The sequence below is a fragment of the Apodemus sylvaticus genome, chromosome 8, assembly GCF_947179515.1.
Source record: "Apodemus sylvaticus chromosome 8, mApoSyl1.1, whole genome shotgun sequence".
NCBI lineage: Eukaryota > Metazoa > Chordata > Mammalia > Rodentia > Muridae > Apodemus > Apodemus sylvaticus.
Window position 1 is genome coordinate 26,793,685 of NC_067479.1, and position 27,994 is coordinate 26,821,678.

General features: G+C 39.9%; 1 protein-coding gene across 3 annotated transcripts in view; it reads right to left on the reverse strand.

The window, feature by feature from the left end:
* Pibf1 (progesterone immunomodulatory binding factor 1) overlaps positions 1-27,994 on the reverse strand; it is a 182,155-nt gene that overhangs the window by 75,083 nt on the left and 79,078 nt on the right. For all 3 annotated transcript variants that reach the window (XM_052190803.1, XM_052190804.1, XM_052190801.1), the window contains 2 exons: positions 7,796-7,961; positions 143-293 (listed from right to left, as the gene is read on the reverse strand). In XM_052190803.1, coding sequence (XP_052046763.1) covers positions 143-293; positions 7,796-7,961 — 317 coding nt within the window. The remainder of the gene's footprint in view (positions 1-142; positions 294-7,795; positions 7,962-27,994) is intronic.

Sequence of the window (27,994 nt, forward strand, 5' to 3'; positions counted from 1 at the left end):
GAATATCCTTTAAATCACTTGTATTTTTAATAAATATACACCTAGCTATTTTTAGAACGATTCTGTCTTTCCTGGGCCCAGGGCCTGCGGAATGGGTGGGGTGGGGAGGGGAGTGGGTGGGTGGGGAGGGCCGCGGACTTACTTTCTGCTGTTTGCATTATTATTCCATCAAGCTCCTTTTCCAACTTCTCGTAAATGTCTAACCTTGCCTGATGCTCTGAGTTCTGTGCCTCGAGTTCGGTAATGCGTTTTTCAGAAGAAGTTTGAAGACTATAAAATTCTTTAGTTAAGACCTAGCAGTGGAAGAAGAGAATGACAGAAGTTGAAAGGATTCAGCTTTCCTCGGGTGCCTCTTCTCTTCAACCACAGAACTGTGGAGCTCAACCCTGAGGACAACTGAGGAGAGAATACACACTTATTTCTAAGGGAAAGAATTCTGGTGCAGTTAACTGAGCTTATGAAATGCCTCGTCAGTAATTACATATGCCAAATGAAGATGCATTTAGGGGTAAGGTTAGCCTTTGCCTGTGAAAGTTCAAATGGAGGCAGCAGTGTGAGACGTACCTGGGCTCAGCTCAGACCTGTACGAAGGCAGAGCAGTGAGCCCTGCGGTGTCCATGTTCACCGGCAGGCCGTGTAGTGAGCCCTGCAGGGTTCATACCTGGGCTCAGCTCAGAACTGTAAGGCTGACAGCATTACTGTAGTGAGCCCTGCGGGGTTCCACCAGCATGGCCTGATCTGCCCTGGCCATGCTTTTAGCATGTTTGGTTTCGTAACAGGCTCCAGCTCAAATCGGAAAGTAAATGAACACCCCACACAGGGCCGTAGCAAAAATGCCTATGCAACGAAATGCTTCCTTTTCTTTTTTCTTTTCTTTTCTCTTTCTTTCCTTTCTTTCTTTGTCACATTTTTATGAATTATTTTATTTTTTTACATTTTAAAAGTTGTCCCTCCTTCTCAGTCTCCCCTCTGCAACTCCCCCATCTCATTCCCCCTCCCCTTTCCCTCTAAGAGTGTGCCCCGCCCACTGACCCGCCAACTCCCACCTCACCCCTCCAGCATTCCCCTTTGCTGGGCATCAAGCCTCCACAGGACCAAGCTCCCTTCCCACTTATGCCAGATAAGGCAATCCTCTGCTACATATGTAGTGGGAGCTATGGATATAAAACAAGCCTCAACAGATACAAGAAGACCAAAATAGTCCTATGCACCCTGTCAGATCACCATGGACTAAGGCTTGACTTCAATAACAATAAAAACAACAGAAAGCCTACATACACATGTAAACAGAACAACTCTCTACTCAATGATAACTTGGTCAGGGAAGAAATAAAGAAAGAAATTAAAGACTAGAATTCAATCAAAATGAAGACACAGCATACCCAAACTTCTGGGGCACAATGAAAGTAGAGCGTAAAGGAAAACTCATAGTACTAAGTGCCCTAGTAAAGAAACTAGAAAGACCCTATACTAGCAACTTAATAGCACAGCGGAAAGCCCTAGAACAAAAAGAAACAAACACACACAATAGGAGTAAACAGCAGGAAATAATCAAACTCAGGGCTGGAAATCAACCAATTAGAAACAAAGAGAATGAATCAAAGAATCAACAAAACCAGGATGGAGAGATGGCTCAGTGGTTAATAGCTACTTTTAAAGACTGCTCTTCCAAAGGTCTGAGTTCAATTCCCAGCAACCACATGGTGGCTCACAACCATCTGTAATGGAATCTGATGCCCTCTTCTGCTGTGTCTGAAGACAGCAACAGGACAGTGTATTCACATACATCAAATAAATATATATTAAAAAACCTCAACAAAACTAAAAGCTGTCTCTAAGAAAATCAACAGGATAGATAACTAAACTAACTAAAGGGCACAGAGACAGTATAGAAATAAACAACATCAGAAATGGAAAATGAAACATAACAGAAACTGAGGAAATTCAAAACATCATCAGATCCTTCTACAAAGCCTATGTTTAACACAACTAGAAAGTCTAGATGAAATGGATGGTTTCCTAGACAGATACTGCATACCACAGTTAAATCAGGATCAGGTAAATTATCTATCTTAACAGTCCAAAATCCTCTAAGAAAATAGAAGTCATTAAAAACCTCCCAACCAAAAAAAATCCCAGGCTTTAGTGTAGAATTCTACTAGACCTTCAAAGAAGAGCTAATACCAAAACTCCTCAAACGATTCTGTACAATAGAAACAGAAGGCACGCTATCTAATTCATTCTATGAATACACAATTACTGATACCTAAACTACACAGACTCATAAAAAAAAGAGAGCTTTACCCCAATCTTGCTTATGAATATCGATGCAAAAATAATCAATAAAATTCTCACAAACCAAATTTAAGAATATATCAAAACCATTGTTCACCACAATCAAGTAGATTTCCTTCCAGGGATGCAGGGACAGTTGAATATATGAAAATTCATTAACATAATCCACTATATAAATAAACTCAAAGAAAAAATCATATGATCATCTCATTAGATTCTGAAAAAGCCTTTGACAAAATACAGCACCACTTCATGTTAAAAGTATTGGAGGGGTCATGAATTCAAAGCCCATACCTAACATAACAAAAGCAATATACAGTAAATCATCAGCCAATATCAAATTAAATGGAGAGATACTTGAAGCAATCCCACGAAAATCAGAGACAAGACAAGGCTGCCCACTCTCCCCATATCTATCCAATATAGTATTTGAGTTCTAGCTAGAGAAATAAGACAACAAATAGCTGGGCGTGGTGGCGCACGCCTGGAATCCCAGGAGGGGATTGGGAGGCAGAGGCAGGCGGATTTCTGAGTTCAAGTCCAGCCTGGTCTTCAGAGTGAGTTCTAGGACAGCCAGGGCTATGCAGAGAAACCTTGCCGTGGAACCCTCCCCCCACCCCCCAAAAAAAGAAAGAAAGAAATAAGATAACAAAAGGAGAGCAAGGTGATACAAATTGGAAAAGAAGAAGCCAAGTTATTTGCAGATGATATGATAGTATATATAAGAGACTCCAAAAAATGTACCAGAGAACTTCTTCAGATGATAAACAATTTTGGCAAAGTGGCAGTATATAAAATTAACTCAAATCAGTAGCCTCCCTTTATATAAACGATAAATGGGCTGAGAAAGAAATTAGGCAAACAATACCCTTCACAATAGCCACAAATAGTATAAAATATCTTGGTGTACCTCTTACCAAGCAAGTCAAAGATTTCTACAAGAACTTCATATCCCTGAAAAAGGAAACTGAAGAAGATCTCAAAAGATGGAAGGATCTCCCATGCTCATGGATTGGGTAAGATTAACATAGTAAAAATGGCCATTCTACCAAAAGCAAAGTACAGATTCAACATAATCCCCATCAAGATTCTTCCCACCACCCACCCAAAACAGGGTTTCTCTGTGTAGCCTTGGCTGTCCTGGAACTCACTCTGTAGACCAGGCTGGCCTCGAACTCAGAAATCCGCCTGCCTCTGCCTCCCAAGTGCTGGGATTAAAGGCGTGCGACACCACCGCCTGGCCCCCATCAAGATTCTAACACTATTCTTCACAGACATGAAAAGAGCAAATCTCAATTTCATATGGAAAAATAAAAACCCAGGTTAGTGAAAACAATTTTTTAACAATAAAAGAACTTTTGGGGGATTCACCATCCTTGACCAGAGCAATGGTGAAAAAAAAAAGGTATTGGTATAGACAGGTGGATTAATGGAATAGAATTGAAGGCCCAGAAATAAAACCACACACTTTATGTCTCTGACAAGGAAGCCAAAAACATACAATGGAAAAAAGAAAGCATTTTTAATAAATGGTGCTCTAACTGGCAGTCTGCATGTAGAAAAATGAAAATAGATCCATATTTATCACTTTGCACAAAGCTTAAGTCCAAGTGGATCAAGGACTCAACATAAAACCAGATACACTGAATTGAATAGAAGAGAAAGTGGGAAAGAGCTTGAACTCATTGGCACAGGGGTAAATTTCCTAAACAGAACTCCAATGGCTCAGGCTCTAAGATCAAGAATTGATAAATGGGACCTCATGAAACTGAAAAGCTTCTATAAGGCAAGAAACACAATTAATGGGACAAATCAGCAACCTACAGATTGGGGAAAAATCTTCATCAACTCCACATCCAATAGAGGGCTAATATCCAAAATATATTAAGAACTCAAAAAGCTAACCTCCAAAAAACTAAAGAACCAAATTAAAAAATGGGGTACAGAGTTAAACAGAAAATTCTCAAGTGAGGAATCTTGAATGGCTGAGAAGCACCTAAAGAAATGTTCAATATCCTCAGTCATAAAAGAAATGTAAATCAATACAATCCTGAAATTCCACCTTACACCAGTCAGAATGAAAGATCAAAACTCAGGAGACAGCAGATGCTGGCAAGGATGTGGAGAAAGAAGAACACTCTTCCATTCTTGGTAGGACTGCAAGCTGGTACAACCACTCTGGAAATCAGGCTGGTGGTTCTTTAGAAAACTGGAAATAGTTCTACCTGAAGACCCAGCTATACCACTACTAGACCTAAAAGTCACTCCAACATATAATAGAGCACATGCTGTACTATATTCAAAGAAAGGGTTTCTTTAAAAAAAAATCCATAAAAAAGGATTGAAAAAGAGGAATAAATTCTTTGATTATTATTACATGTACAACCTGCTGAATCCATATACCACCTTTGTTTTTAAAAAAGCTAACATGGGGCTTGAGACAGCACGGCAGCTAAAGGCACTGGCTGCAGTAAGTCTGCAGACCTGAGGTCGTTTCCTATAAGCCACGGAAACGTGGGAAAGAATCTATTCCTCAAAGCTGTCCTCTGACCTTTATAAATGTGCAGTGGCACAATGTCCACACATATACACACATATTACAGTAAATTAAAAAATTAACATATTTACTTTATGGTATTGGGGATTGGTGTTGTAAATGCTAGGCAATAGCTTTGCCACTGAACTACGCTAAAAATAAAAATTTAACAAGAGGCAATGTAGAGAGTTGTATAAGAGGCTCTATCCATCCATCTACTATGAAAAAAGTGTATTTCATATATTATGTACTCTTAAAATATCAATTGATCCTATCACACACAAATGTTTTTAATGTCATCATAGTAATATGTTATAGTGTTAAGTTTTTCATTATGATAAATAACACTTCAGGGAATATCTGGGAATGAAGTATTTTTTGTATTTAAAATACATCTTAGCAGGGGCTGGAGAGATGGCTCCGGGGTCAAGAGCACTCACTAGCTGCTCTTTCAGAGGACCTGGACTCATTTTCCAGAACCACTTTCAAGGGATCCAATAACCTCACACAGAATGTATAGATCTTTTAACATAGTATTAAAATGATAAATAAAGAAATGGCTAAAAAAAAGTTTTGCTTATATATGTATATTCACATACAAACCATATATATTTTCTAAATTAGAAACAAAAGTATATAATGTAATTGATATTATAATTTGGGAGAACTTTCAATTAGGAAAGTCTTGAATTTCTTTTAAAATTTAATTTAATTTTTATGCATATGGTGTTTCCCTTGAGAGTTTATGCTAGTGGAGCCCAGAAGGGGGCAGGAGTTGTAAATGGCTGTGCGCCACCACATGGGTGCTGGGAATAGAACCTGGGTCCTCTGGAAGAGCCATCTCTTCAGCCCCAGGAAAGGCTTTTAATTGACTAAGCTTCAGTTTTATTATCTTCCATTTTTTTTACTGACCTATAATTATGTTTTCATAACTAAGTACATTCATATGCAGAGAAAAAAACTAAAAACATGACGTGCTTAAGTTAAGCTAATGACAAAATACCACCTATTTTAAAATGTAATAAATATTTCCTCTCATTTCTTCAGAAAAATCTGTAAAAGTATTGAATTTTACCTACATATTCTTCCACTTGTACTACAAAATTACTTTTTTGGGTAAAAAGAATGCTGACAATTGGGCCAATGAGATGGCTCTGCTCTCCACGCTGCACACTGTGGAAGGAAGAGCTGCCTGCCCTGGCCGTCCTCTGACTTCCACATGCCTTCTGCTATGCACACGAGTGTGCATGCACAGGCACACAAGCACACCAATAGAAAATTTCAAATTAAAATGGAAAACATAAAATACCAACTATCCCATTCTAGAAAGATGGTTTTTTTTTTTTATATATATATACACTTTTTAGTTCTAGGGTTTTCTTCATGTCAATTTCAGTTTTCCTACATAAGTATTTCCAATAATTATATGCTTTTTGTTAGTGTGAATGAAACCTTTTCTATTTTTTTTTATTTTTATTTTTTTTATTTATTTTTTTATTTTTTTAATTTTTTTATTCAATATAATTTATTTACATTTCAAATGATTTCCCTTTTCTAGCCCCCCCACTCCCCGAAAGTCCCGTAAGCCCCCTTCTCTTCCCCTGTCCTCCCACCCACCCCTTCCCACTTCCCCGTTCTGGTTTTGCCGAATACTGCTTCACTGAGTCTTTCCAGAACCAGGGGCTACTCCTCCTTTCTTCTTGTACCTCATTTGATGTGTGGATTATGTTTTGGGTATTCCAGTTTTCTAGGTTAATATCCACTTATTAGTGAGTGCATTCTAATTTTTTAAAAACACTTTTAGTCATTTTTGGTGCACATATTTCTTCTATTCATATATCTTTTCTTTCACTTTTTTGTTTTAAAAATAGGGACTTAATACTTAGTTCTGTCTGGCTATATGAGCCTCAAACATGTGATCCTCCTATCTCAGCCTTCAGAGTGCTGGGATTCCAGGTGTGATCCACTGTACTTAGCTTTATTTCCTTATTTTCTTGTGAGGACAAGGTAAGGTTCTCTGGACGAAGTGATGTCTATGTAAATCTCAGAAGGTTTATACAAAGAATTTTCACCTGAAGAAATTCGGATGGCGGAGAGGCACCTTAAGAAGTGCTCAACATCATTAGTCATTAGGGAAATGCAAATCAAAACAACCCTGAGATTTCACCTTACACCAGTCAGAATGGCTAAGGTCAAAAACTCAGGAGACAGCAGGTGTTGGCGAGGATGTGGAGAAAGAGGAACACTCCTCCACTGCTGGTGTGGCTGTAAGATGGTACAACCACTTTGGAAATCAGTCTGGAGGTTCCTCAGAAAACTGGGCATGACACTTCCGGAGGACCCGACCATACTCCTGGGCATATACCCAAAGGATTCTCCGGTATGCAATAAAGACATATGCTCCATTATGTTCATAGCAGCCTTATTTATAATAGCCAGAAGCTGGAAAGAACCCAGATGTCCCTGAAAGGAGGAATGGATACAGAAAATGTGGCATATTTTACACAATGGAATATTACTCAGCAATTAGAAACAATGAATTCATAAAATTTTTAGGCAAATGGTTTGATCTGGAAAATATCATCCTAAGTGAGGTAACCCAATCACAAAAGAAGACACATGGAATGCAATCTCTGATAAGTGGATATTAATTAGCCCAGAAGCTCTGAATACCCAAGGCACAAATCGCATAACAAATGACTCCCATGAAGAAGTATGGAGAGGGTCCTGATCCTGGAAAGGATTGATCTAGCACTGGGGGGGAATATAAGGACAGAGAAAAAGGAGGGAGGTGATTGGAGAATGGATGGAGAGAAGAAGGTTTATGGGACATATGGGGAGGGGGGATCTGGGAAAGGGGAAATCATTTGGAATGTAAACAAAGACTAAAGAAAATAAAAATATATTAAAAAAAAGAAGGTTTATACTCTACGCTTATGTCAAGGGAAAGGTGTATAAAGGTACCTCCATTTTTTTCTGATATTTTTCACACTCTAACTGGCACTGTGTGAGATTTCTTGCAGTTTCCTCTTGCAGGAGTTGAACACGCTCACTTTCAAAGGCCTTCAACTTGCTCTGATGGAGAAACTCGGACACTTTGCTTTCTGTACTAAGCTGGAGTTCTCTGTACCTGAAAGAAGCAGAGCGGTGACAGCCTCCCACGTGGGTGTGACGGTCCCTGGAAGCACCTCACTTCTGTTTTCCACCCCACCACGGTAGGATTGCAGGCGTAATAACTTAGTTATTCAGAAAAGCTTTTATGATTTAGTTAGGCATATGTATGGAAATACATACTAAAATATACATTTGAATATTATAAGAAAATGATGTTCCAATCATCAAATGGTATATTTAATAACCTAGATAGGAATATTATTTTCATTTTATAAGTATAATAAAAATATTTATAATTAACATACAAATCACCATATATTCTAAGTGTGAAAATATTCTATATTGATTGTGTCCTAAGAGAAAGAGAAGCAGACATACTTTAGTTTTTCACAGACACTATGAATCTAGCACAGCTATGTACATTATTAAAATTCATTTATGCAAATATTGAGCTATAAGAATAAGAGATAATGGGATATACGAGACCAATGGTTGTTCCTTATTTCTTAAGGAACTTTTAATTTCAGAGGAAGTCAGAAAACGAATGTGAAAATCCAAGAGTTATGAGTGATAAGGGTATTCTCCAGGTCAAACGGGACACACGGAAAAGATCCCACGCGGGTCTCTCTCGGAGTGTGTGTGTACTCTAAGAACACAGGCCTTGATGTACATGCTGAAGGCCACTTCACTTTTGGCCCACTTACCTTTGATTATAGCGTATAGCACATAGGCTAGAGACAGTACATATCATAAACCCTGTAACAGTAAGGCCTTAAGAAAAAGTCAACTTTTATGCTCTTTTGTAAAGTCCTAACATAATATATTTAAAAAGTTCTTATGATTTTATTAAAAATACTGTTTTAGGGGTTGGAGGGATAGTTCACCAGGTAAAATGCTTGCTGTGATAGATTGGCTTACTGTGACTGTCTCAGATAAATGAATTTATTTCCTCATGGCTGAGTAACATGCCACTTTCTGAATATCTCCCATTTGGCGTCCATTTAACAGTTGAACATATGAGCTGTTTCTGCTCTTGGGTATGAGTAATGGCACTACGAACATTTGTATGAAAAGTTTTTATAAATATGCTTTCAATTTCTTGTAGTTAAAATGAAACCCTATTAACTATTTGAGGAATTGCTAAATTGTTTTGTAATATAGTTGTACCATTTTATATCCCATCAGCAGCAAAGAGCGTGACAGCTTCACCACATTTCCTTGAACAGTTATCAATGTCTGATTTATTACAGTTATTCTAATGTGTATGGAGCGATATACATATATCATGCTCAAAGTTTTATTAATTCAGTATTTTACTGACATAGAAATATCTCTTTTTTCCTTAAATCAAATCATATTGCAGATTTAAATCCATAAAACTCATGAAATCATCTGGCATGACATCACACACCTGTAATGCCCTACTGGGGAGGAATCTTGAGGATAGGGAACTGAAGGTCATCCTATTCCCCATAGCGAGTTCAAGGCCAATCTAAGTTACATGAAACTGTCTCCAAAAAATAATAATAATAATAATAAAATTAACCCCACACCAAACACATATCCATACTTTCTCTGAATGCTAACTACAGGGCATATATAAACTACACAACTAAAGTAGATATGGGTAAGTCATTGAGACTATGAGACATTGACCTTTAGGGCCATTTGTTTTAGAAGGTTAAGCTGAAAAATTTGCCTTTCCTGGGTTTAGAACACTTGGTGTTTTTGACACCAATGGCAGCTTCAAACAGACAATTAGCCAAGTGCTTATGCACTACCAGCACCTTAAAGCTCATTTCAGCACTCATGTTCTCTTCCTGTAGTAACACCCAAAGCAGGAGACACCACTGGGACATTTAGAATACGGGTAACTTAACACAGGTTAAACAACTATCCAACAGAAAACAACAAATGTCTCCGAAAACTCTGATTCTACTTTAGAAACAGCTTCCCTAAAACCAAATGATAATTCTCAGCACCAATTTATTTTCATGGTGCTTAACTAGGGAAAGAATTTGCCTTCAGTCATTATGTCTTTAAAATAGTCTTGATGACTTTAATTTGCTAAATTGAACTGGGAAGCACCGCATCAGCACAACAGCTACACAAGCTGGTCTAACTGAGGAGCCGGGAGGCCAGAGTGTAGCCTGAGTTTCAAGTAACTCCCACTTAACTTGTTTTGCTCGTGTAACCTGTTGCATTCTTCTCTGTTGAGTCAGACCTCTCATCTTGTCCTCTTAATTTGCACACTTACTTGAAGCAAGTTGGTACTGTACTCACATCAACACCTTCATGACTGGTGTTCTACTTCAGCAAAGCAACCTCAAGGGGTCAAATCTTCTAGGCCATAGAATCAGCATGCCCACCTGTCCTCACAGCCAACTGGGCTGGAATCTGGCTGCATTTGTCTTTATGATATGTTTACAATCAGCTCTTTAGTTTTCCTAAGAGTCATCTATATATTACACACTACTTTAAAACAATGACAGAAAGTCCTAGAAAGACTATTTAAGAGCTAGAAGAACAAAGAGAAAAAGAAGTGAAAATCCAGTATTTTGCAGGAAGATACCAGAAAGTTAAAGCTCAAGAAATCTCTTACACTGGGGCTATGGGAAGAGCCCAGTCAACAGTGCTGCCCGGCAGAGCATGGGGACCGAGTCCCAGCCCTAGCACGCACGTAACAAAGCAGGATGGGGTGGCCTATGCTCGAAATCCCAGCTTTGGAGAGGCCAAGAAAGGCAGACCTTTGAGGCTCCCTGGTCAGGCAACCAGCATACAAGGTGAAAAACCCTGTGTCAACAAAACAGAACCAAACCCGTAGATGGCACCAGAAGAACAATTCTCGAATTTGTCTCTGCCTACAAGTGTGCACATCGGAATACCCGCACAAATTAAAAAAAGGAAAATAAAATCCAGCAGTGAGGTCATCATTCTTAGGAACATTTTAGACCGCTGCATGTTTTGCTTTGCCTTTCACCTCTCCAGCTCTTTGAGAGAGGAGCTTTTCTAGGTTCAGCTGGTCCTGGAACTCACTTTGTAGGAAAACAGGACCTGGCACTTCCGATCCTCCTCTTGTGTCTCCCTGGTGCTGAGATCACATAGTGCACTGTACCAGGAAGCGTGGATTTCGTCTTCTACCTCTCAGCCTTTCCTTCTGTACTGGCAACTGAATACAGACTCCAGTACCCTGCTAATGAACCTCATTCTTCCTATGAATCCTTTATTTAATCTCAGTTTTTCAAACAAATGACAAATAACTGGTTTTTAAACATTGTCTACAAAATGTTCATGGCTTATACTACATTAAAACTGGATATGGATTTAAATACAATGATCTAATCTCATTTTACAAACAAGCAAAATACCCAAAATGCATTTTATTCATTGACAATGTTCATGCAATCTCCAGAACCTGGAATTGTCCCAGCTGGTCCTGTTTGGAGGTAGGACTCTGAGATGGTTGAGACAGAGCAGTTGTCTGAACACAGCAGGACAGCTGAGAATAAGAGGGGGACGGAGCGAGCTCCTGAGTCCAGGCAGGCTGGCAAGCTAAGCACACTGGCAGTCAGAGGGAGGGGCTCTCAGGGCTGAGCAAGGCCCCCTGCTTCCAGGCTTCATGGATGGCCAGCAAAAGGGATCCGATGCCTCAGGCTCGCTCGGCTATGACTGGGAAATCCTGACTGCAGGGACTTCAGTTCTAATTCTACAAACAACTAGGGTCAAAGCCTTCTGAAAACTATTCTGTCCTCGAAGGCGGTGCTTCAACATGGCTGTGTAGCTGGCTCTCCAGCTTTCAGTGCACTCATCTGGAGGAGACAGGCGAGGGCAGCCGCTGCCCTGGCTAATACAAGGAGAGCTAGCTCTTGTTCACAGGATGACGGCAGCTTGTATGTCCATTATCGCCCTCTCCACCACACCAGTCAGTTACCAAACTTCCCTTGAATTCTATAAGTAACTAAATCAATTCTTAGGATAAAAACTTGAAACCTGAATCACAGACATCTTTACCACTACTTTCAAATCCATTTCTCCTTGTAGAACCCATCAGCTACCAGTTTTCTTTGTTAACTTTCTAACCACCCTGTCTTCCCCACACATGCATGTGTCATGTATAGGACGGACTCGAGTCTCCTTTGTTAAAACAGATGGCACCATTATCACCTTACTCTTCTTATCTACAACCCCCCCTTTCCACTTTATGTGTCTTGGACTACTTTATGTCTCAAATTCATTCCTTTTACATAAGTTTACAATGTGAATAGTCATGATTAGTTTCACTTCATTTGCTAACTCTGAGCTGAGGAACATTAAATAGTTCTCGGACATGCTGCCGATGTTCACACTGCTCCGAAGAACCATAGTAAGTGCCTGCTAAGCAGAGCGAAGGCCCCGAAGGCCCCTCAGGAAGCAGCACGGCTGGACCCCAGATCTGAAACTCTTATACACGAGCTGGGGGTGGTGGCGCACACCTTCAATCCCAGCACTTAGGATGCAGAATAGGCATATCTGTGAGGCAGGGCCAGCCTTGTCTACAGAGAGTTCCAGGCCATCCAGGGCTACAAGGAGAAACCCTGTCTCAAAAACAAACAAACAAACAAACAAACAAACAACTCCCCGCCCTTTGGCATACTGTACAGTTTTATACCTTAAATAGCTATATCAACTTAAAATGCTATTAGAAGCATATAAACTATGGCTTCCCCATATCTTTACAAATATTTTCATTTCTTATAAAATACTTGCTATGTATATTCTATGACTTAAACCTTCAAATAGTGCTTGCCAGCTTTCTCTGTGATATAAATTGCAAAAGTATTTTTATGTGCTGAGGATATCCACTTAATAGTGGAGGACTTGCCTAGGGTTCATTCAGTCATCAGGAAAACACATGCAGGCACACATGTATGCATGCATGCACACCCCACACAGCAAAACAAAACCTTCCACAGTGAGTCTTTTTACCAATGCTATTTTCATTTGTGTCATGATTTTCGACTGTAGTAGAAGACCCTTTTTACATTTAGGGACAGTTAGTCCCCTACCAATTTCTTGCCGAATTCCCTCTCACCAAATAGTCCTAGTTTATTTGCCTAGCATTATGAGCTTTCTTCTGAATCATGTCTAGATTTCCCAAACCACAATACACGCTTTAAGAAATCAGGCTGCTCCAAGGACGCACTGAGCGACACAGCACAGTTTAAAGCCTTTGAGCTATCACTGTTCTAACGCTGGCAGAGAGGGAAGATTCTTATTTGTTTCCTCGTGCTCTGATACACTTCTTTCAAAGGAGAAGACTGATTCATCATCCTCACAGAGGAGTAAGATACTAGCCATGGAGGTTGCTATACTCACAAGAACTTAAGTTATGAGAAAGATGAACACATTATAAAAAATAATAGTGATTGAAAAGGGCAAAAGGGAGGCAGAGGTAGATTTTACCTCACATAGTTTGATTTAGAGGTAATTTTACAAAAAGCAACTCAGATTTTGATAAGGCAAATTAAAAAAAATAGGTATTAAGTACTTTTTATTTAAATAATTTTGTTTTGATTTTATATAATAAAATATTAACTGATTTAAAAATAATTGTGCATAAATTTAATATTAAAATCATTACTTTCTTAAATGTAACAATTTACATATTACTTAACCAGAAAGATTTCCCGTTGTTCAGATGGCATATTCTATATATCATGGATACTAAGCACATATTGTACCACTGAGTGACATTCCCCAGTCCTAAAAAGGTACACATGTCTTCAAGTGTAATATTTTTGTTCTCCAATTAAGAATTACTGTTATATGTAACAAGAGAAGTACTAAAATGAGTGCTACACATGAGAATATTTTCAGTGTAGAAAGCTTTTTTTTCTTTTTGGTTTTTTGGATTTGGTTTTTTTCGAGACAGGGTTTCTCTGTATAGCCCTGGCTGTCCTGGAACTCACTCTGTAGACCAGGCTGGCCTCGAACTCAGAAATCCGCCTGCCTTTGCCTCCCAGAGTGCTGGGATTAAAGGCGTGCGTCACCACCGGCCGGCTCCAGTGTAGAAAACTTAAGCATTAGTATGTATTAGAAGCCAGTCCTGGTGGTATATACCTATAATCGCAGCAGTTGGCAGGTAGAGGCAGGAGGGTCAGGAGTTTAGGGTTATCCTTAGTTACATAGTGAGTTCAAGGCCAGCCTGAGCTATTTGAAATGCTGTCTCAAAAAACTCCCAAGCTAAAACTAAAAAATAATTATTGTTTACTAGGGATTGACTTCTCATGTTAAAATAGAAAATACTATATGAGAGTGTGCTTTTGTCTAAACATACCTAGAAAGCAAGTCAAAAATTTGTATTGAAAATTAGGGGAACAATTACAAGAGCTTAAGCTCTGGTCACATAGGTCTTCCCTTCTGCACTATGGAATTTTCCATACTGAAAAGCAATCAAGTAAGAAAAACTACCATCAACGTGGCAACAACCCCTGCTATAGGGTGCGAGCAAAGCACGGGACAGGCAGTTGCATATTTGTGCAAATGTTTCTGTCATGTCATTTCTTCAACCAGTTAGCTTCTCAGCTGCAATACTCCATCTGTCATTTTTGGCTTACGAGCTAATTCTTAAATGAATGTGAGAGATGTTTTTTGCCAAATTAAAAAACGCTGAGTATGTTTAACAACTGTACCATGGACTTATGAGAATTTCAAGCACGCATTTAAAGTATTTCGACGCATCTATCATATCATGATCAAATAAAATTGTAAAGTCATTAATAAAATAAGCACTATGGAGTAATATTTGGCAATTTTGTTAAGGCAAAAAAGAAGTTTTCCAGGTACGTGCAGATAAAAGTACTTAACTGAAAGAAATACAAGAAAGGAATGCTGTTTTAAATAAACCAGAGCATGAAGGACATAAACGTTTAAGGTAAACATTTTATAACAGTGTTTGACGGTGTGCTGCTTCTGAGTCTCTCTTTGGGAAATACACCACACTCTGCTTCCCACCCCAGCTCCGCCCCACAGTCCTTCCGCTGTGGACGTGGACCCCAGCTCCGCCCCACGGTCCTTCCACTGTGGACGTGGACCCCAGCTCCGCCCCACAGTCCTTCTGCTGTGGACGTGGACCTTCACACAAAGGGAGAGTGACATACATGGGCTCATCTATACACCACTGAAGAAGCACGTGTTGAATGTGGCAGCACATGCCTATATCCCAGCTACCCCAGCTGCTCAGGAGGCAGGAGGACTACAGGTCTAAGGCAGTATGGACAACTTAAAGACCCAGACTTAGCAAAGGAAAACCCAATGAGTTGGAGTACAGCTTGGTGCTTGCTTGCTGACCAAATAAACACTGTGTCTTAGGTTCAGTCCTTAGTACGCCCCCATCAAAATGAAAAAAACAGAAGCATGTCTGGAGGCTGCTTTTAGGAAGAATAGTGCGAAGCATTATCAGTGGCAGGGTGGAGGGAAATGCGAGTACAAGGTATGGTAAACTTAAGAGGGACTAAAGAAGTCATGACACATTGATTTCTGGAGAAAAGGCATGTCCTATAAACCTTAACTTGGCAAGAAGTGGCGCAGAAGTGCAGGAGAGCTGGTTAATTCCTCTCTGGGGATTTGGAAATGAGAGTCCTAGGGTTTGGTAACCTGGATCATTCACAAGATTTCTTTCCAAATACAAAGAATGACCCCTGAGTTTTGTTTTATTTAGCCTAGCCTGCAGAATTTCTAAGAAGTCCACTTTAATAGCTCTGCCTTAGACCAAATAAAATCTCAAGGGACAAAATACCACCACCACCACCAAAACATAATACTACTCAAGCTCAAGTTAGGGGCAATTAAGTGAGCTAGGACAAGCTGGTGGCACTGCTGTCCAGTACAATTAAAATGCTTGTTTCTGGAGTATGGAGGTCTTGTCTCGTTCATATTTGCACTCCTAGCATCCAGCATATTAGTAAGTAGGCATACTGGAAATCCATAATGAATTTTTACTGACAATTACCTAAGGATTTCAGGTGTTGTAATATTAAATTGCTAACTAGGTCAATAGCAGGCTACAACACAAAAGTGGATCAGATAAAGGGCAGTCTTTCTTTTCCTTCTAGAGTATGACAAAGCTAGTCAGTTAAGATGATTATTTTCAGGGTTAGGTGTCAGTGTAAGATAAAAACAAATTATAGGGAAAGAAGAAAGAGAAACCAAAAATGATTGCAGTTTAGGTATGACTGAGCTATAAAAAAAGATTAACGTTTCTAAAAATGTACAGTTTGGATAATGATAATGGTGGTAGAAAGAGACATGACAACATTCTAGAGATACTTAAAAAACAGAAATGAAAAACAGAAGAACAAACAATGCAATATGATAGAATCTAAGTTCTGTTATGAGTTAAAATCAGTACAAAATCTAGGCTTAAGTCACTAGCCCACTCACAAGACCGTAACAAACTCTACAACACCAACAAAGAGAAATCTGAGCACAACACAGATAGCAGTCTCTACCTTCTCCTCAGACATGACAGGAGAGCTATGATGCTTTTTACTTTTGATGTGCTCAGTAAGGTGCAAACTTTATAATGTTGCCTCTCATTTAACATACAGACAACAAGCAACGTAAACATCTGGAGTCTTTAGGTTTGTCACACATTAATGAATAAAGGAAGCAGAGACAATTCACAGAGAAAAGCTACAAAGACTTCTTTCTAACAGGGCAGAGGCAGTCACAAAGATCGGTTCTCACCGTGTTGTGATAGGTGCACAGTTAAAGAATGCTGGGGATGAGGTTTGCTTGTCCAGCATAGAGAAAACTCTAAGTTCTATCCCCACCAAACAAAACTAAAAAGTGCTCATAAAAAAGTGAAAAACAAAAGTGTGTGTGTGTGTGTGTGTGTGTTGTATGTATACCGAGGTGCACTTGCTTTGTCTGTCAATGTGCATGTGGAAGACAGGCTGGGTTAGGCTATCTTCCTTTGTGGCTGTCTGCCTGATTTCTTGAGACTGGCATGGTGGGAACCATGGCAGCATGCAGGCAGACATGGTGCTGGAGAAGGAGCTGAGCATTCTATACCTAGATCCACAGGCAGCAGGAAAAGACAGGGAGGGGTCTGGGTTTAGCATTTGAAAACCCAAAGGCCACTCTCTGTGACACACTTTCTCCACAAGGCCATACCAACTTTGATAAGACCACACCTCCCAGTCAGGTAGTATCACTAATGACCAAGCATTCAAATATATGAGCTTATGGGGACTATTCTTATTCAAACTACCACAACTTTTATGGTTGTAACGATAACACCTACATATCTTACTTTAAAATCAACTAATTGGATGATAATGATAAAGAGTAATTATTCAGATCTTCAAATTGCATAATAAATCTCATTTAATTCTAGTAATTGTATGAAGTACAAAATTATATACTGATTTTCTTCCTTTATTTCCAGAAACATACTAATTAACTTTGAAACAGTGTCTTGCTATGTAGCCCCAGCTGGCCTGGAATTGTTATGTACTCTATCAGATGGACCTAGTTTCATTGTCCTCTCTTATAGACATGTGGAACCGTGGCACTATTAGGAGGCAAGGCCTTTTTGGAGTAGGTGTGGCTTTGCTGGAGCAAGTTTGTTACCAGGGGGTAGGCTTTCTGCTCAGCTCAAGCAAGTTCATTTCCTGTTGCCCATCAGTCTGGGTATAGAACTCTCACCTCCATCTCTAGCACCACTTCTGCCTGCATGCTGCCACGCTTCCCACCATGACAAAGATGCATTAAGCCTCTGAATGTGTAAGCCAGCCCTAATTAAATGTTTTCCTTTATAAGAGTTGTGGATATCATGGTGTTTCACACAGCAATAAAACTCTAAGACAGAATGGAAGTCTCATCCAATAAGACAGCTAATAGGGCAAATTTTACCCTATAATTGTTTCATAGAAATAGCAATTAGCTGGGCGTGGTGGCATATGCCTTTAATCCCAGCACTTTGGGAGGCAGAGGCAGGTAGATTTCTGAGTTCGAAGCCAGCATGGTCTACAAAGTGAGTTCCAGGACAGCCAAGGCTACACAGAGAAACCCTGTCTCGAAAAAACAAAAACAAAAACAGCAATTAAATAGTCTAAGTGGTGCTAATGACCTGAGCATAATGGTAAACACACTTGTAATGTCAGCACATTACATTCGGAAGTGGGGGCAGGAGGACTTTGAATTCCAGATTAACCTGGGCTACAAAAGAGTTCAAGGCTAGCCTGAGATAGAGTAGGTTTGGCCCCCATAGACTCATGTGTTTGAATGCTTGGCCCACAGGCACTATTAGGAGGTATGGTCTTGTTGGAGTAAGTGTGGTCTTGTTGGAGTAAGTATGTCACTGTTGGGGTGGACTTTGAGATATCTATGCTTTAAGCTCGCCCAGTGTAGAATTTCAGTCCCCTCCTGGCTGCCTGCAGAAGACAATCTCCTGGCTGCCTTGAAGTCAAGATGTAGAACACCCGGTTTGTCCATCACTAGGTCTGTGGCAGGCTGCTGAACTTTTCACCATGATAATGGACTAAATATGTGAAGTTGTGAGCCATTTCCAATTATGTTTTTCTTTGAAAGAGTTGCCTTGGTCATGGTGTCTCTTCACACTCTAATTCAGAGTAATATTATTCTGTGTCAAAATATCCAAGGCTGGGATGATGCTCAATAGAAGACAATTTTCCTAGCATGCTGGTTCTATCCTTACCACTGTAAAACCAATGAAGTCAATATAGCTTGCCTCAAAATTTATTTTAGTATTGTGTCTGTTAAAAAGGTTCAACTGTTTCATTAATTCTTGATGTTAACAGCCATGAGATTTGTAATGAATGTGTTAAAAGTTATGGAGACTAGGCTAGGAATGTTGCTAGCACGAATAGCTAGTGTGCACAAAGCCCTTGTTCTGTCTCAAGCACGGCATAAAACGGTCTTAGCAGATGGTACATGCCTGGCATCACAGCATGTGGAGACAGATGCAAGAGGATTGATTGGAAACTTAAGTTCATCCTCAGCTCCACAGAAATTTCAGGGTCATTCTAGGATGCATGAGATACCCTCAAAAATGACATAAAAAGTAAGATGGAAGGTGACTTTTAACTTACAATAAATACATGTCATAAATCACACAAACTGGAGTCAAGTCTCTAAGGTGGCATTTTTTTCAAGAGTTAATAAATAATTTGTTAAATAGTACATCATTAAAGATGAGAAGATAATTTATACAAATATAGAATTTTAATAACTACTAAAATAGATGATAAAAATTCTGGCTAAATTTAAAAATAAAATGTTATTTCAATTAATAGACCCATCTAAATATAATTCATGTGGATTAAAAGGTTCATGCATGAGATGAATGGCAGCTTCTTACAGAACCTGCCAGGCCCCAGCTCCTGGAGTACATGGACACTGTCTCATCAGGAAAAGCGACTTTTTTTCAGTGTGATTAACTATGAGAAGATGAGGAGCTGCCCTGCATTCCTTGAGTAGGTAGTAAGTGCCATCACATGGATCTTACGTGAAGCACGGGAAGGCAAGGGCAGAGGCTGGAGTGAAGATGTCGTCACAAGCCAATGAATCCAAGGAACATCTGGAGTCTCCAGATGTGGGAAAAACTAAGACGAGGGCTTCCCTAGAGCTTTTGGAAGAAGCAAGCTGGCAAAAAGCTTGCTTTCCAACTTTGTTGTGTTTAGTGTATCTGCGTATTTAGTACATTTGAGAATCCCCATTTATTTACGGGTGCTGTGTGATAGCATACGTATCTGAGTATTTAGTGTATTTGAGAATCCTCATTTATTCACGGGTGCTGTGTGATAGCATATGTATTTATGCTTCACGTACTGGTTCATGAGCTTAATGTAATTCTGCAGCAGGCAGCACAATTGAGCTAGAAATAGAGAGAACATTTCCTTAATCGAGAGGCAGTGATACAAAACTGTAATCCTACACTGGGGAGGTTTAAAGCAGAGGAATCAGGAGTTCATACATTGGCTACATGTTTGAGGCCAGCCTGTGCTACATGAAACACCACCTCAAACAAATAAAACCAAACAACAACAAAAACAAATATCAGATGTCTTTCTTAATCCTAGCTCTGCCTCGAGGAACCATGTAACTTGGGATGAGATTCTTTAATGTCTTCCATGTTTCAGACCTAGTGGAATATATTTTTTCACTTACTTAAAATAGATCTTTTTTATCACCTAATATATCCTAATGGTAGTTTCCCTTCCCTATCTCTCCCACCTCCTTTTCTATCCAGGTCTGTTCCCTTTCTGTCATCAGAAAACAGATCTCTAAGGGATAATAAATTATAATAAGATAAAACTAAAACTAACACATTGGAAGAGGATTAAACAAATAACTAGTAAAAGAGCCTGAGAAAAGGCTCAAGAAACAGACACAAGCACTGAGATATACTCATTCACACACTCAGGAATCCTGTGAAAATACTAAACTGGAAACCATAACATATCTGCACAAGACTGTACAGACCCATGTAGCCCCTTGCATGCTAGCTCAGTCTCTGTATTTATGAGTTTTAATCTATTTTCAATGATATGTTTTTCAACTCCAAAGTTTTGGATTTGTTTTGTTTTGGTTTTTTTTGTTGTTGTTGTTGTTGTTTTTCCGAGACAGGGTTTCTCTATATAGCCCTGGCTGTCCTGGAGCTCACTCTGTAGACCAGAGTGGCCTCGAACTCAGAAATCCGCCTGCCTCTGCCTCCCAAAGTGCTCGGATTATAGGCGTGTGCCACCACTGCCCGGCTTCAACTCCAAAGTTTTATGAACTTTAAAGTATTAAAAATAGCAAGACAGGCCGGTGGTGGTAGCACACGCCTGCAATCCCAGCACTCTGGGAGGCAGAGGCAGGCGGATTTCTGAGTTCGAGGCCAGCCTGGTCTACAGAGTGAGTTCCAGGACAGCCAGGGCCATACAGAGAAACTTTGTCTCGGAAAAAACAAATCCAACCCCCCTCCCCCAAAAAATAGCAAGACAGAGTGTAAAGGTCACCACGTCAAAAAGCATATTATTAAAAATTAATAGGTTAGCCAAATTAAGTATGTTCGAAGATTTATATTGCACTAATAAATGGTAAATATAAAATACATCCTGAGTAAAAACCAAAAATCCTCTACATACTCATTTACTTTGTATGTGAGTATATGTGTGTGTGTGTGTGTGTGAAAGAGAGGGGGGGAGGGAGGGGAGAGAGAGAGAGAGAGAGAGAGAGAGAGAGAGAGAGAGAGAGAGAGAGAGAGAGAGAGAGAGAGAGAGAATGTGTGTGTCTGCACATACAAGTGCGTGTTTGTGTGACAGGGTCTCACTGAGTAGACCAGCCTAGCCTCAGGCTCAGAGATCTGCCTGCCTTTGCCTCTGAGTAGTGGACTCAGTCGTAGCTTGTGCACTCCTGTAGCTCTTTGCCCAGCAAGGTTAGGTTCTGTGCTTTGTAACCAAAGTAGAGTCTGAATAAAAACTAAAATATTACTTCTAAAGTCAGCATCACAAAAAAGTATCAATGTATAACATTTCCACGGTGTTAGGCATGGTGAAGAATTCAACATGTCTACCCAAGGTAAGTTATAGCTTCTTTTAGATTCCTTCTTTCACTAAACACTACTACACAAGTCACAGCTACAACTTTTTCAGATATCGCTTAGCATTTGTATATAATGAAATTTAAAGATGGTATTTTTTCCTTCTTCAAAACACACAGTTCCAATCAATCCTACTTCCTTTTTACTGAAAGAACTCTTCATGATGACTGCAAAACTTAAGTATAATTTAGAAGCTGTGTCTAAAATTGGAAATAATGTTCATCTAAATATGCCTGCCAAGTTTAAAAATGTATTAGGAGTTAAATTGAAACATGTTGAAAATGAGTCATTGTAGACCAGAATATACACTGTAGGAAATAAGAGCTCATTTACAAGTGGGAGAAATACACTCACACTTCATCTCTGGTAATTCTCTGGACTTTCCTTCCAGTAAATAGCATGTTTTAAAATAATCGTGGAAAGTATCTTACTTTTTAACTTTAGGTTTTATGAGTTGATTTAGTTAGCTGGCATTTCAAATTTTTATATAATTTTTTCGGAGTGGGTATATTTATCAAATGTAAGTCTTTGAAAATTTCCCCAAAGCAATGGAGCAGTAGCATTTATAAGGCGAGCTATATGAGTGAAGTCTGTCTTCTCTGCTTTAGTTCACATTCACAATGAATGGCCACGACTCTGGATTTCTTAGGAACATCCTAAAAACATGTATATTAAACTGTGCATCGTCTGTAGTCTTCAAACACGATGTTACTAAGACGTCCTCAGAAGAGCCTTGGTCGGCTTCCTTCTTCATAGTGCATTCATCTCGTCTAACACACATCCTCCACCGTGATCCACATGCTCCTAGTAAGGAGTTTGGCTGGACTGAGGCCAAAACACGACTCCCCCTTAAAAAGAGAACTATGACAGGAAGGAACTTGAAATCTGAGTGCACTACCAACACATTCTTAAACTACCTGGTAAGGCACACCTAAATCTATACCTACAACCCTAAGTTACATGTGTTGTTAAGGTGGATTCAATAAAAAAAGTACTGATTAACAGCACCAGCCCAGACTGTTTCAGTTTTCTGAGTTATTATCCCTTGATTTATCAATTTTGGATTGAGCAGGAATTGTAAAAGTTTGTGAAATTATATAGTTCAGTACCTCCATAATCTAAATATTTTCCTTTCTCTAAGCATTAGGCTTGCCTTCTGAGTGACAGATGTGTGCACCACGTCCAGCTTCAAGTCTTGTTTTTCAAGTGTGACCATCTTCTCTGGAAACAACCAAGCTCTCCTGGCACATCTATGAAGCTCAAGCTAGGCTGAGGAGCTCTTTCTTTCGTGGACAGCAGGCAGGTAAGGACCTGCTTTCCTGCCTGCCTTTTCTTTCCTGCTGGGGCTCTAGCCTATAGTTTCTTCCATAGGCAAATGCTCTACCACAGAATGTTTTTTAGGTCTCACATACTTGAGTGTATTTTACTGCATAAACATTGTTACTAGAAATTCTAATTCTCCAAATAATTTCTTTAAAACAAATATCATTAAGCAATTTTAGAACAGCTTTATAACCTGCATTATTTTTGCCTCTTAAACTGAAGGTTTTTTTTTTTTTTTTTTTTGATTTGGTTTTTTCGAGACAGGGTTTCTCTGTATAGCCCTGGCTATCCTGGAACTCACTCTGTAGACCAGGCTGGCTTCGCACTCAGAGATCCGCCTGCCTCTGCCTCCCAGAGTGCTGGGATTACAGGCGTGTGCCACCACTGCCCAGCTAACTAAGTCATTCTTAATGATCTCATGCCAGCTATGAACATGAGAGAGTAGTTTCTTACTCAGGCTGAATTTCTTTCCCACAGGTACCTAGTAAGTGCATCACATTTGTAATTGTTAGAAAAGTTATGTTCAGTCTTTCTGAAATAAAACAAAATGTCTTTGCTGGATGGTTTATTAGCTGACATTTATTATAAGATCTGGTCTTTCTTTTCCCCCATTGTCTTTTGGTTATATGCTAAATATGTAGGTCTGTCACTGCAAGGCAGTCAAGGTGGCATGACTTGAAGCAGCTAGTCACAGTACTCCCATAGTCAAGAGCACCCAGGTTGGGCGGCACAAGGCAGTAGGATCCCTTGGGTATAAGAGTTCTAGGCTGTTGTGGGCTACAAAGATGAGGTGTCCTCACTAAGTCTGACATCCATAAAGTGACCTCCCAGGAAAAGGATACCATCAGACTACCAAAAGGGGGGGGGAGAGCAAAGGTTGAAGCAGGCTAGGTTGGAAACAGAGCAGGTTATAGAAAAGACATCAATAAATTAACATGCGTGCTCCCCCTCAGCTCAATTTCTCCACTCTTCAGACAGTTCAGGATCCCTCTGTTAGGGAATTTTGCTACCAACAGAGGGGATGTTTTCTCAACCCAATTGGTACAGCTATGCTAATCTCCTACAGACATGCTCATAGGAAACCTGATCTAGACAGTTCTTCATTGAGAGTCTCTTGGATGATTGGAGACTGTATCAAGCTGATTAGACTAACCAGCAGACTATTGTATATTAAAAACATAACTATTATTGTAACTATTTGGTATATAATATTATAGATATGACTGTAAACATTATTTGCTTTTGCTATCGAGTCCCTAAGTTTAGCTATAATTTATATGTGTCTCTACTTACATTAAATTATTATGTTGATATTATACATTATCCTTATCAAATAATGTTAACTTTTATAAATAATAATGGTAGTTAGGGTTTAATTTTATGCTAAAAGTTCACTGCCTGTACTTTCATGCTTGACATTTTGATTTATGAGTTCTACAATACTTCCTCTGATTGGTGAGTTACAATTTCAAGCAGGGTTTTCAGGGTAATTGGCATCCTAAGTCCTCACTGCCTGGTCCCTTCCCATTACTCAGAGTACAAGCTTTTCTGAATTACAGTCTGTTTTAAATATTGGTGTTTACATACTGTTTATTTGTATATTTTCTGATTTGCACCATAGGAACGTTGTTATGAAGGAAGACAAAGACCCTTTCATTTTCTTGAACCCAAAGTCCCAGTGCCTAGAAACAGTGCTTGGCTCAAACTGGATGGTCAATAAACACTGCTAGAAATAAAGAGTACCATGGAGGACATTTGTTTTCTTAGTAAAGGGCGTACACACACAGCCGGGTACTTCAGTGCTGCTCCCTAACATTCACGCTGAGACACAAAACGGCTGTTTCCTGTCTCCTCCTCACTGCCCCGAGTCCGGACTTCTCACTCTGAGCCAGGTAATGGATTTCCCTCTTTCACTTTATTGTGTTTGTTTCCCTTTTGAACCCTGGCTTTCTAAGCGCGGGTGTAGCCTGTGTAATCAGCAATCTACTACTTCCCTGCTGGACTGGCTCACTTGCTCCTCTTATTTGCTATTTTGTGTTTATAACATCTTTCCGTTACTGATTTGGTTTCCTGCCCTCCCCACCCCCACCGTTTCTCTTTCAATCCTTTTACAACTACACTATTATCCTTCTACATTATGAATCTTAACATCATCAGGGTTTTGCCCCCCAATCTTGTTCTATTGCCCCATTATTGGTTTCATGAATCTTGTGCTTTCTTAAAAAATTTTATTTGAGACTATATTTATAACCTTTTTTTTGTTCCTAAATTTTCAAAATTTTCTTCTCATCTTTTAAAGCTTTTATGTTAACCATGTTAATTCTTTTCATTAAAAAGATTACTATTTGAATCTTTATATCCAATTCCCAAATACCAATAAACAAAGTAACTTGCGTTTTAGACTTGTCTTTCTCTGATATGTCTATCAGCATTCGCTAATCTCTGAATGGAGATGATTTCAGCCAGGTACACACTTATCCCCAAATAGCAAGAGGGAATAAGACAGGCACAAAGAGAGCATTTCTGCAACTGTAGCAATTCACACTGAACTCTTAATTTAGAAGGCATTGGTGGATCCACCCCCCCAATGATTTAAATTTTTTTATTGATATGTGTATATGTCTGCATAAGTATATATCGTGCGTGCGCATGTGTGTGTGTGTGTGTGTGTGTGTGTGTGTGTATGTGTGCGCGTGCGTGCACATGCATGCCATGAGAGGCTATTTGGAGGTATAGGCAATAGTAAGCTGTTTAATATGGTTACTGGGAACTAAACACAGGTACCCTGGAAGACCAGCAAGTTCTTGGATCCACTGAGCTATTTCTTTGGCCTTATTCACAGGACTACTTTAAGAACTTCTTCTCGGGCTGGTGAGGTGGCATGTGGATAAAGGGAATTACCACCACATCTGATTACCTAGGTTTGATGTTTGGAGCCTATATGGTGGAAGGAAAACCAAATTCCTGCAGTTATCCTCTGATTTCCACATGTATACTGTTCCAGTGTATATATTTGTGTATGCACACATGTCACACACACACACACACACACACACACACAAATGTAAAATTCCCCTTAAGATCCCTTTTCTTCTGAGCTAACCATGATGGAATACTCTTAGCATTCTAGCATTCAGGAGATGGAGGCAGAAGGCACAGAAGGTGTTCAAGCTCTCCCTAGGCTGTATTCCCAATTCCACATCAAATTGGGTAGAGTGGTACACTACAATGTCAGTGCCAGGGACAGAAAGAGAAGGGCCCCTGGAACTCACTAGCCGGATCGTCTACCCAATCAGTGAGCTGTAGTGATAGACCAACCTTGCCTCAAAAATAAGGCAGAGAAGCAAGTGACGAGGACATGTGACAGCAACCTTTGTGTACAACCACTTGTGTACACAGAGTTTCTTCCATAGGGTAGGTAGGGTGGCACACATCTGTTGTCCCAGCATTTTGGAGGGAAAGGAGAAGTGGATCTGGTGTCAGGTCAGCCTGGGACAAACTGTAGATTTCCCCCTTTTCATCCTGACACTGGAGACAATGGGTCTGATGAAAATCTTTGAAACCTATGATGTCATCCCGAAGGTTTCCTTAGTTTCTGATGTAGCAAGTCTGTCATTTTGTTGTTCAGGCCATATAGCATGGATATGAAAAAATGCTAAGAAATGTCTTATCAAATTTCCAGGAGTCCTAGGAGGTTCTCGGAGGCTGGGAAAGTTGACAGCTTAGTGGATGACAAGGCTCCTGTGCAAGCAGAAGAGCCTCGGTTTGATCCCCAGCAGCACACAGAAGCCAGGTGTCATGGTTCACCTAGAACTCTCGCACTAGGTGGCTGGGGAGACAGGTGCATCCTGGGAGTTTGCTGACCCGCCAGTCTAGCTGAGATGGGAAACTTCAGATGCAGTGAGAGGCCTGTCTCACCAACTTAGGTGATAAGGATAATGGAAGACTACTTTGGTTTCCGCATGAGCACACACATATGGCAAACTGCACGCACATGCGCTCATACATGAATATACCACACACACAGTTATTCCCATAGTGGTTAAGAGTGAATCTCAAAACTGGCTACAGAAAGCTTTATGGTACTTAGTTTACTGAAAGCAAGTTTGTTAATGTATAGAAGTGGCAAAAAGAACTATCCTTACTATGCACTGTGCACAGTGAAAACAAGATGTAGTACACTGACTTAAACTACAGACTGGCTGAAAATCAAACAAGAAGTCTGAATACACTGACCACTAGTGTCATTCCAAATGTATCCATTCACTGACCAAGCTTCTCTGGGAATTTACATTTGCTGCTCTAATCCAAAACGTTATTGCTCAGGTGTCAAACAGAGGTATTTACTTCCTCCTCATTTGCTCATTATTTTGCAGGCAGGATTTCATTAGGTTGGCTTTGAATTATGCAGTTCAAGCTGGCCTGGAATGCCAGGCCCGATCTCCACCTCAGTGTCCTGACTGTTAGGATTACAGGGTGCCACACCTGGCTTTAAATCTTGACACAAAGGGATTGCAACATATTCCCAGAACACCCTATCTAATATTTCAAAAAGAGGTAAAAAATAATTTGTTACGGCTTGATGAATGGTGGGGGTAGGGCAGATGGCTCAGTGCTGGGAGCATGCATTGCTCTTACCGAGGACCTGAGTTTGACCTGACATCTCTAGCCTCCATGGGCAATGACACATGATTAAAAACAGTAAAATGTTTTAAAATGGTCGTCAGAATTAATTTTTCAACATTTTGGAGACTAGGACTGGCACTTCTGATACAAATGTTTGAGGAAGATAGTCAAAATCTTCTCAGAACTTGTAAGGTACAGCGTTCCCAGCTGCGCACGTGAGGAAATGGCAGAGGAGCGTCTGGAGAACACTGAAAGGAATGGATTCTCACCCTTCCTACAGAACTAGCTCTTCACTCACTCAGATCGATGGATGACAGGCAAAAGAATGTCTCTGAAACACAGAAAACCCTAAACATAAAAACCCCAGGAGCTAAGCAGTGGTTGTGCACGCCTTTAATCCTAGCACTTGGGAGGCAGAGGCAGGCAGATCTCTAAGTTCGAGGTCAGCCTGGGCTACAGAGTGAGATATTTGGGACAGTTAGGGCTACACAGAGAAACCCTGCCTCAAA